This window comes from Cydia fagiglandana, chromosome 4, assembly GCF_963556715.1.
Source record: "Cydia fagiglandana chromosome 4, ilCydFagi1.1, whole genome shotgun sequence".
NCBI classification, from domain to species: Eukaryota; Metazoa; Arthropoda; class Insecta; order Lepidoptera; family Tortricidae; genus Cydia; species Cydia fagiglandana.
In genome coordinates, this window is record NC_085935.1 from 1,666,672 (window position 1) to 1,677,913 (window position 11,242).

At 38.1% G+C, this 11,242-nt stretch overlaps 1 protein-coding gene across 2 annotated transcripts; it reads left to right on the forward strand.

Annotated features, from left to right (window-relative positions):
- The first annotated feature begins 118 nt into the window (after positions 1-118).
- LOC134664102 (sodium/potassium-transporting ATPase subunit beta-2-like) lies at positions 119-10,535 on the forward strand. Of its 2 annotated transcripts, none has more exons than XM_063520689.1 (7): positions 119-430; positions 1,363-1,416; positions 1,588-1,701; positions 2,048-2,229; positions 2,638-2,724; positions 2,918-3,146; positions 9,853-10,535. In XM_063520689.1, the coding sequence occupies exons 1-7, from the start codon at positions 367-369 to the stop codon at positions 9,954-9,956; spliced, it is 834 nt and encodes a 277-aa protein (XP_063376759.1). In that variant the 5' UTR covers positions 119-366; the 3' UTR covers positions 9,957-10,535. The 2 variants fall into 2 exon arrangements, with proteins under 2 accessions (XP_063376759.1, XP_063376760.1); XM_063520690.1 differs by having other exon boundaries at positions 2,930-3,146.
- The last annotated feature ends 707 nt before the right edge of the window (positions 10,536-11,242 follow it).

Sequence of the window (11,242 nt, forward strand, 5' to 3'; positions counted from 1 at the left end):
AAATCACAACATGCACAACAATATCACATTAAAATTGTGAAAAATAACAAAATGCTTGTTTAGATTTTGGAATTTGTGACTTAATTACCTAGTTACAATATAGGAGATAGAACAAACACAAACGATTGCGCGGATTGCGTACATATAAATAGCATAAGCATATCATAGTTAAACAACTACCTAGCTCTAGCTACCTACTAAATTACAGTGGACATAAAAGTATTATTTGAGCAATGTTTATGTTTATACTGACGTAACAATCATCATCACCTAAACGTTGAAATGCCTTTTAATTAGAACAACTAGGGAAAACAGTCAGCCAGCCAGTCACCATTCGCTATAAGGTAACTGTGCGTGTGTGTTATAATGGGAGTTGAAAAAAGAACAGTCAAAATTGTTGTCAGTGTTTTAGTTATTTCAGTTATAATCGGTAAGTATTCTTTGACGCTCAACCGTAATTTATCAGTTTTTATGTAAAGTGAAGCACACTTAATTAACAAGAGTGTTGTTAGAAGGCGGGAAAATTATTATCGACATCAATGGCTCCTTTGATTGGACTATAAATAAATAAAAAATAAAGTTAGGTAATGTTTTATGTATAAACTTAAAAAGCTTTCAAGTTAAGTATTCACAATTTAAAAAGTTTTATGGATTTTACTACAGACGGATCAACTTTTTAAATATGTAGTGCACGGTAGTGCACAAGCCAAGTCAATTAATTTTAGAAATACTATACCTATTGAATTCTTTTAATTTACCGAATTCTCCGTATAAACACATTATATTTACTTAGATACAATGGAGTTTTGCTCAAAAGTTGCCGGCGGACGCCATGAGCTCATTGTCGTAATTTCATCAATTACACACCGTGACAATAAACAATTTGTACACATGACCTCGTTACAGACATTATTATGTCACTACGAGTATATACCGTACCTATATTGTCCCGGTTAGTCCTGGGCGAAAATTCAAAGGTGTATGTGAATGTGAAGTCCCCAATCCGCATTGGGCTAGCGTGGGGACTATAGCCCAAGCCCTCTCGCGCATGAAAGGAGGCCTGTGCTCAGCAGTGGGACGTATAAAGGCTGAAATGATGATGATGATGATGAGTCCTGGGCGCAAAAAAACGGGTTATAAGTTTAACATTAACATGTGTGTGTGTGTTGTAACGTAGCTCATAAACTGATTTAAGTGCGGTTTTCAGTAAGGGATTTGTCATAGGGTAATTGCGTCAGTTTACCGTCCAGTGCCTGTTTCTGTTCACTTGGTGTAGTTGTAACTGTTGTGAGTGACTGCTGCACGCTAAACTTAGGTACCTAATTTAATTTAAAAATTATACCTGATGATTATTTATTTCAGGATGCTCACTCGGACTACTCTTTGCTTTTCTGTTATATCAGGCACCATACATAGGTAAGCGATATATTTTATTGTTATTATGTGTTTACTCGTTACGCTGACAGTGTCTAATTAGCACTGGAACAATAGGACTTCATTAGGAATTTAATTTTAAAGTAGGTAGGCGTATTAGCTCCATGGGGCACTTGTTCCTACTGCTCATATTAGTAATCTTTGGTTTCGCAGAGCTAGAAGCATGGCCACGTTTAGCTGATGATGGTCAGCGGCTCATCCACTTTAAAACCGCCGAGCCAGGCACCTGGCATCCTTGGGTCCATCGTATTAATGGCCTTCTGAATGGTAAGTAGCCCTGTGGCGATTTTTTATATTTGTTATAAGCGACGTACTTCTGTTTAGCCTCTTCTTAACTACGTACTTTACCTACTTACCTTACCTATACTTAGTGTCCATTAGATATGACAGGCAGAACTATATGTCCAGCAAATAAATCTCAATGTACCTGCCGGAGGTCTGCTTGAAAACACATCTGTGCCTTTTCCTGCCATACATTGACAGCTTTGCCCGCCGGACACATTTGCCAGACTAATCTGATGGCCAGATCTTTACAAATATTCCAAGATATTGCCTACAGCGTGTCGTAATGTCCAGTATCCTCACCGTCGTAATGTCCTGTATTAATGTCCAGAATACGAAACCTCTACGCCCGAGGATCCTCCCCACGCGCCGTGCTCCACTCATCCTTACCATGAGGAGTCGGGACGCTCGGAGTCCTGTGCCCACGCCATGCGGTACTGGCATCCTTGCACCATCGATACCCTGTATGAGTATGTCAGGGGCACCCCTTGTGTGTTCCTGAGGCTAGCTCATGTAAGTTAAGTTAATTTGAGTTTAAAACATTTCACACACCTTACTTTATTCAGTAACTAACGATAGCGACGCAGTAATACGATCTCACTTCTATGTATTGCTGCGTTTCTGTCGTCAGTTTCTGAATTAAATAAGGTGTGTGAAACGCTTAAATGGGAAAAATACGTGGGTTGAAAGAGTGACTCGAAGGAGTTTATGTAAATTGTAGTGTCGCAGATTATTTTCTACGAACTTGGCCGAGCACACTGCCTTGTGTGTAGATCTACGTCAGTTCTGTAAGCATGACAGTTTGTCAGCCAAGTTCGCAAAGCAAAGCATAGACCTGTGGTGATATCAGATTTGACATTTCGACGTTATGATATGTACATATGATTTCAAAGAAGTTTCTCATTTTGTTTTCACCCACAGATTGATCAATGGACCCCTCAACCGTACAATACTTCGGTGGACTTGCCTATCCCAAATGAAATGCCGGATCACTTGAAGAAAGGCTTGGTAATACCAATGTGCATAAATATCAATGTGCAATGGCTTAAACAATCTTAAAATTCTATTACTCTCTCTGACTTTGACTCATCAAGTCATCACTATTGCGTTAAATTTAGGAAATCCTTTGAGTTTCTAAGCTTTCATAATTGTCTTTTATGTTTTAACTTGGTTTATTAAACAGGTAAAAACCGTAAAATAGTTTTCATTGCAGAATCACCCATCGGCAAAACTCGAAGACTACATCTGGGTGTCTTGTAAAGGAAAGTCTCCACTTGATGAAGAAAACGTTCGTCATATTCGGTATATCCCCGAATACTTGCCTCCAGGGTTTCCAATCAGACGGTTACGTACTGCTGACAAAACTGACGCAAGCAGCTTGACTAACGATGGAGGGCCGCTGGTTGCTGTGCTGTTTCAGAATTTGACACGTAAGATTGATTGAATACAGTTATTGTGCGTAGCTTTCAAACAGAGCTCGACAGCTAATCCCATTGTCTATTGTGAAGTAAAACCGCACGTGCTACTTACCTGCAAAAAGGGTCTTAATTATTCTATTTGGCACCTGAGCGCTTGCTAGTCCAACGCCCAAAAAACCAGTGTAGGTGCGCTCTCCGATAACGCGCCTTTGTTACGCATCTCGATGACACATTTTAGACTGGTTCTGTAGTGTCCGACTCGCCGGCACTCAGTAACCGAAGTACGTATTTTTTATGCAGGTGGTTGTGGCACGTGGCACGAGCGGTTTTACATAACAATAGACAATAGCATTCGTCGAGCTCTATTTGAAAGCTACACACTATACTGTAAGAGTAAAAACACCAGACACCACTTTTAACAATATTTATTAGGGAATCACATATATGAGAGTATAGATCTGAAAATAATATGCGAGGACGCTCTCGCGTAAAACCAATCTAAGATGGACGACCACCTCTAGTGATGTGACATTGTCGGTTATCGTAGTGATGTTAAACACCGATGGATGACGATCTCGCCGTTCAGCTCGGCCATCTTCTGACCCGACCTACGTCCCGTCAGGTCACTGTTATCAAGGCCGCCACTGAAGACTGCCGCAACCAACGCAGTCGCAGCAAGCTGGGCCTTCACCAGGTGGCGGTAGCCTCCACCAGTTCATTACTGGTTGGCTCCTCCGTTGAGTTGGCTCCTCAACTGGTGGGAGGCTAACGTGGGACACGTCTCATGCATGTGCATAGGTGCCCTCCGATACAGCACATGTAAACAGTACAAACTCTTATTCACGAAACTCTGTAACATACATGTGAAAAGCCTCAGTTCCTTAATATAACCAAGGCGTTATAATTCACCCTAGCGCCATCGACAGGCTTTGACATTAGCATACCACAATGTTGTTCAAAATAATCATGATAAGATTTCGACGATATATTAATGCGCAAATGGCACAGTTAGACCCTTTGATCACAGGTCCGGCTTGATAGCCATAAAATTATACCGTAATAACCATCACAGTCAAAAGGTCTACTTCTGTAAATACATAAGAAAGATGCAGTTCTTATTGGACAGAACTCATGAGCGCTCTTTAGCAACATTGTTAATAAATTACATTATCACCCTTAATGACGACGTAATCAAGTAGGTACTTCATGTCACCGCTTTCTAGCATCGTGACTAATGGCAGTTAACCACAGATTTGATTATTGGACAAAAAGAAAACATTACCGTGTTAAAATACCACATGCAGGCTAGAATACCACTGCCCTTGTAGGGACAGCGACCGTAGAAGTCAGCCCTTCACGATAAGGCTGTCACGGAGCCCATTGCACGCACTCGTTCTACTGGGCATCTTGAACCGGCACTACCTCAACCTCTACTGGGTCCGGAACTGCGCCAGCAATCTCTAAAAGGTATTAGTGCAAGCAACCCTTTCAAGGTAACCTTGAGATCATCAGTATTAAGGTCATTTAAATATCCTTTTGTAAACAAAGTCTCAAGCCAACCTCTCAAGGTCAACAACAAATAGTACGATATAGATAAAACAGTTATCGGTAGTAGAAATAATGGTCCTCTTAAGGATAATCTCATATCACATACAATGGACCGCCTCTTAAGGCCTACACTGCAGATACCAGGAACAAACTAGCATCTTAAGAATAGTACTATGTTATAAGCAATGGACCGCCTCTTAAGGCCTACACTGCGGAAACCAAAAACAACTAGCCTCTTAAGGATAGTATTGTCATCAGCAATGGACCGCCTCTTAAGGCCTACACTGCAGAAACCAAAAACAACTAGCCTCTTAAGGATAGTTAATACTATGACATAATTGTCATCAGCTATGGACCGCCTCTTAAGGCCTACACTGCAGAAACCAAAAACAACTAGCCTCTTAAGGATAGTTAATACTATGACATAATTGTCATCAGCAATGGACCGCCTCTTAAGGCCTACACTGCAGAAACCAAAAACAACTAGCCTCTTAAGGATAGTAATGTCATCAGCAATGGACCGCCTCTTAAGGCCTACACTGCAGAAACCAAAAACAACTAGCCTCTTAAGGATAGTTAATACTATGACATAATTGTCATCAGCAATGGACCGCCTCTTAAGGCCTACACTGCAGAAACCAAAAACAACTAGCCTCTTAAGGATAGTAATGTCATCAGCAATGGACCGCCTCTTAAGGCCTACACTGCAGAAACCAAAAACAACTAGCCTCTTAAGGTTAGTATTATATCATCAGCAATGGACCGCCTCTTAAGGCCTACACTGCAGAAACCAAAAACAACTAGCCTCTTAAGGTTAGTATTATATCATCAGCAATGGACCGCCTCTTAAGGCCTACACTGCAGAAACCAAAAACTACTAGCCTCTTAAGGTTAGTATTATGTCATCAGCAATGGACCGCCTCTTAAGGCCTACACTGCAGAAACCAAAAACTACTAGCCTCTTAAGGTTAGTATTATGTCATCAGCAATGGACCGCCTCTTAAGGCCTACACTGCAGAAACCAATAACAGATAGTGACAAGCAACAGACCGCTCCTTCAAGCCTTTGTTGCGATTACCGGCGCCAGGAATTAGCCTCTTAAGGATAGCATCCCTTGCCAAGACAAAAGTAACAGCCTTTCTTAAAGAGCACACAATAATTAAAGCTCTATAGCAGACATTGAAGCAACCGGTAGAATTATGAACCAGCCTTTAGAGTAAAATGGTTAACAGTGAGGTGGCATAAAATAACATATCGCAAGCATTACCATGGTTACTACAATATTTAATCAAGCACAATGTGTTTATTTTCTAGGTTTTGTCGGCAAACCCGTTAACAAAACACATTAGTATGACAACAGTAACCCAGTTCTAAATCTGGAATAAAACAAAATCACAACTCGGTTCCTAATCCGAGAGTATGAAATATAAATAATAACTCAGTTCTTAATCCGAGTGTTCAATAAAAGTATAACTCAGTCTTAGTCTGAAAATATAGCCAGTTCTTAATCTGAAAACGGTACCTGAAATAACAGCATTTGCCTTCATTAGTCGGGAAACCCGTTAACAAAACACATTAGTATGACTACAGTAACACAGTTCTAAATCTGAAATTAAAACAAAGTCACAACTCGGTTCCTAATCCGAGAGTAAGTAATATAAATAAAATAATAACTCAGTTCTCAATCCGAGTGTCTAATAAAATTATATCTCAGTTCTGAGAATATACTTGTCGTCAGTTCTTAATCTGAAAACGGTACCTGAAATAGCAGCATTTGGCGTTAATATGGAAAATATAGGATAGTAAGCAGTTGCTACTATGCAACCAATGTAAATGATCATGTGCAACTTGGCGTGCCTCTTCCGTGCCCCTAAATAAAGGCAACACTCTTACTATACCACGGTTGAACTACCGTAGAGCCTGAACAGAAGTTCATGTTATCGAGGTTCCTCTGTTACCCAGGTTCGCCTTACCGAGGTTTCACAAATTTGTATTTTCAACCATCATGAAAGTGTATATTGATAATGATCAATCAGCTGAATCAATGGCACATATGCTTAAACCATAAAGCTTTCAATCCCAAGACACATGGTTGATTTTCTTCAGCTGTATATGTGCATTTTATGTGTAGGTAACTCATCACATCATCTTATACCTGCACAAAACTAAATAATTTTGTTAAATGCCATGCAAGCACACATTTAAAGGTAAATGAGTTCATAACATAATAAACCACAGTTTATGCAGTTTGCAAAACAAGAAACATTATAATTATTATTGTTTAATTTTTTTTTAACTTCTGATTTATGAAACCCAGAAGCAATAAGTGTACTGTTTTATAATGCAAACAGTACCATAACACACTACAAGTTCAGACGAAAACCATTAATAACTTCAAACAGTAACTCATGATGACATGATATCCTTCGGTCAATGTTCAGCAGCAGTGAACGGGTTAAAATAGTTACTTAGAAAGCTTTAACCAAGCTATTTACCTTCGTTTGATATTCATCCATTTAACATTTAACTGACCGGTACGTTTAGAGTCCAGTAGCAATTGTATGTAAAAGACATGTACATCATGTAGACCGTCAAAGTCTATATTGACTCCTGAAAGAATTCACCTTGCTTACCATTAGCATCAACTGGCTTTACCAGTGTCATATTCAGCTCAGTAAATAAATATCTAGTTCAATATGTCCATCTCTTCGATAAGATTTAAACATTGGAATCTCCTGTAATCATAATTCATAAGTGCAAGTATATGATTACAACTTATGGTCAAAACTTCACCAGCAATCAAGTTTTGTTATAAGGAAATGCATCTGAAAAATACTGCTAGAACACCAAAGATAATCATTGTCAATAACTCAAACACTTGACAATGTCATAGCAATAACATTCTCTTTATTTGGTAAGTCTGTTTAAATATATGTCTTTGGTACATTTTATAACATGACATTTTGTGAAAAATATTTGCATTGCAAACATAAACCAACATCCCTATGAACAAAACAATCACAACACAACATACTAGTTGTATGCAACGGTTGGATAAACATTTTATTCATAATTAATAAAATAATATGTACAGACAGAAATGATCCTTGTTAATTTTCTTGACACTTCTACTGAGATACTACCTTATAATATATATCAGTATGTCTCCAACTTAATATGAATCGCAAGGATGTATGAGTTTATATGAGATATGAAACATCTTTTACAATATTCAGCCCGAGGAGGATCCGGAAACATGGAGCGACTAAACCTGTCACAGACAATACTAACCAGCTACAAATAGATGCCAATAACTCCTTTTGCTTATTCACAAAGCGCATTTTACCAACCCAGTCCATGTAACACACTAACCATTAGTATCCATGTAAAACATGAACAATCATTTTATTTCTAAATAAATACCTCATTTTCCATGACATCAGAGATTAGTCCCTTATCAACATTTTCTGCATATAATGAATTACCTGAACATAATATAACTGGCATCCATAACCAACTAACTTTGAAATATTATCCATGTCGATTTGGGTTCATTATAGAGATCTGAGCTGATAGGCGCTCTAATGCCTTCAACGGTATGGTAATTCACTTCAAGAATCATTGCTGTCAAATTTCTGGAAATTACACAACTCAAAAACATACTAACAAAGCATTATTTCAGTTGCAATAAGCATGTTTTACACACACACTTATGTGAAACAACAATTCACTTTCCTTACCGGTTTGAGATTTTGAAAACTTGGAATCTATTTTAATTAGACTGTAAAGGGAAAGTATTAAGTAGCACTCATTGTTAATTGTGAGAGCATAATATCACCATACACATAGTATCAATCAAGGCTAAATTTATATTACCAAACTTGTTTGTATGGCTTTTACTTGAATATAATTCTCACACCGGAATACAAATCTTAGAAAATGATTATAGCATTGTGTTAATGTGTCAGGTGTATATAATCACATTATGTTATGTATCTGAAAGCACATGAATCACAAAAATAACACAACATATAAGAGAAGCAGTGAATATTTACCACTATGGCCGGGGCCATTCCGGGGAACGTTCCAGGGAACATTCTTATCTGTTGGATCAACGACTTCTTACCTGAGTTAACTTTAATTCTTACTTTGTAATCCCAAGGATTTCCTTTATTCATACCATACTGTCAGCCTATGTCTTGTAATCTTCTGCTGTGAATATTGTAATACATATTCATCATCATCATGGAATCAGCTTTATTACACTGTCCATATGTATTTTTTTTTTAGCCAGACATGTTCATTTATGATGGACAGTAAACTGAAATAGATATCTGAAAGTAAACACAACAAAAGGCAAAGGTACAGTACGTCGGCAGCCGACAGTGGTTTAGTAGGTTAGTTAGGTTATCCTTGTAGGTCTTGGACGGTAAGACCTTGTATATTTTAATCCCTAACTGATGAGTGGTGTTGATGCGTTTACTCATTACAATCAGTTTCATTATTTTATATAACGATAACGTTCACAACAATGAAACAAGGAATGACTTTTCCGACAAATCATATCGTAGTAGGCGAGGAATCACTATCGCACTTCTGAAGCTGTAAGAGTAAAAACACCAGACACCACTTTTAACAATATTTATTAGGGAATCACATATATGAGAGTATAGATCTGAAAATAATATGCGAGGACGCTCTCGCGTAAAACCAATCTAAGATGGACGACCACCTCTAGTGATGTGACATTGTCGGTTATCGTAGTGATGTTAAACACCGATGGATGACGATCTCGCCGTTCAATACCTACCCTGTAAATTTCATTCGATAGCGTGACGTGACGGACGCGTTTGCGTTAAGTGTCATTTTGCATGGGATTTTCTAAAACGGGACCGTTTGGCGCGCTGTTCAAAATTACAAACATAGACTTATGTCTAATATGTCCCATGCAAAATGACACTTAACGCAAACGCGTCCGTCACCTCACGCTATCGAATGAAATTTACAATGTCATCCATGGTTATCCATAACACAAACGCTCGTCAAAATATCGAATGAAAACACTCTGAACGTTGACTATTACCTCCCATACAAATAAATATAGCGAACGCTTTAACTGTGGCAGGCGGTTTGGTGCAACCGACCCTAAGTCTAATTAATTATTCGGCAGGTGGCGTGATCATCAACGTGGAATGTCGGATTTGGACTCGGGACATCACCTACGATGGTGTTAGCAACATCGGTCGCACCACTTTTGAGTTACTTGTAGACTAGTTTTAAGTAACCCCTCTGATTGTCCCCCCTGAAGTAACCCCCCACCAAGCCCCACCATGCATAAAATCCGCAACTGACATTCGATTTTACGTTTACGTATTCTTACGCAATTTTCAAGTACAAACTGCCTTTCTATTGCCTGGTGAGATAGTAAATTATCCAGATAACTCCCGAGATGCAACAGTATTGTTTCCTTTTTGGTACGAGTGAAGTCCGAGTGAAGCCATGTTATTTAAATAAATTCATGGCCCTGTATTTGCAGCACAGTACGTATATCTACTTAAGAATTTAAATGGATTTTTACATATAACACCTACGCATATATATAAATAAAAGCTTGTAATATTGAGTGGTGAAAATTTACTTGGCATAGTTTTACCGAGTCTGTGAGGCCGGTAGGTACAGCTATTTTCGAAATGCAAACTAAAAACGTGTTTTTTTTATTTAGATTTATTGCACAATTTATCAAGAATTACAGAAATTCAAGCAACATGATCTCACTTACATTCAAACAACATTTAAATTGACAATAACAACATGAACTTGTATTTTGATGTAGGTATTTATTTTTAAAATGACAGCGTTTTACACAAAAATAAAACGCTAATTAAATAACTTACCCTATTCGGAACCTAATAATAATATAGAGAATGGCAACCCTGTTGTCGGTCGTATTGTCCTTTTCTAGCATATACGTCCCTCTCTCTCCCACACTCCCACCACACAGCAGTTTGCTTTTTGGCGGTTGTCGCAAAAACAAATTTCCAACTCATTGTCTCAAAATTACACCAGGCAGGATTAAAACTTTAGGTTCCGAATAGGGTAAGTTATTTAATTAGCGTTTTATTTTTGTGTAAAACGCTGTCATTAAACAACTGTACCGCTATTCGGAACCTAATAATAATATTGAGACGTGTTTGTTATCGCCTGGTGGTGGGAAGACGCCAAGCCAATGTGATTATACATGTACTTATTATGTATATGTAATATTATTATATTATGAGTGTTTAATTAATTATGCAGTACACCCTTTATTTTAACACCTGTGAGGAGAGAGGTATTTAGTAAAGCATACAATTTGATATTCCATTATATTATGATTATGATACTAACTTAACATTTTGTATACGTACTTAATGTACTTATAAATGTTCAAAAAGAATAAGTGAGTCACCACAAGGGTGCTATACTTAATTACTTAAATGTAGGTATGTGAAAACTAGGTAAAAGAAGATGTGATAAGTCAGTCTACTCTTCAAAGAGCATACAACATCTGTTATAAGGAG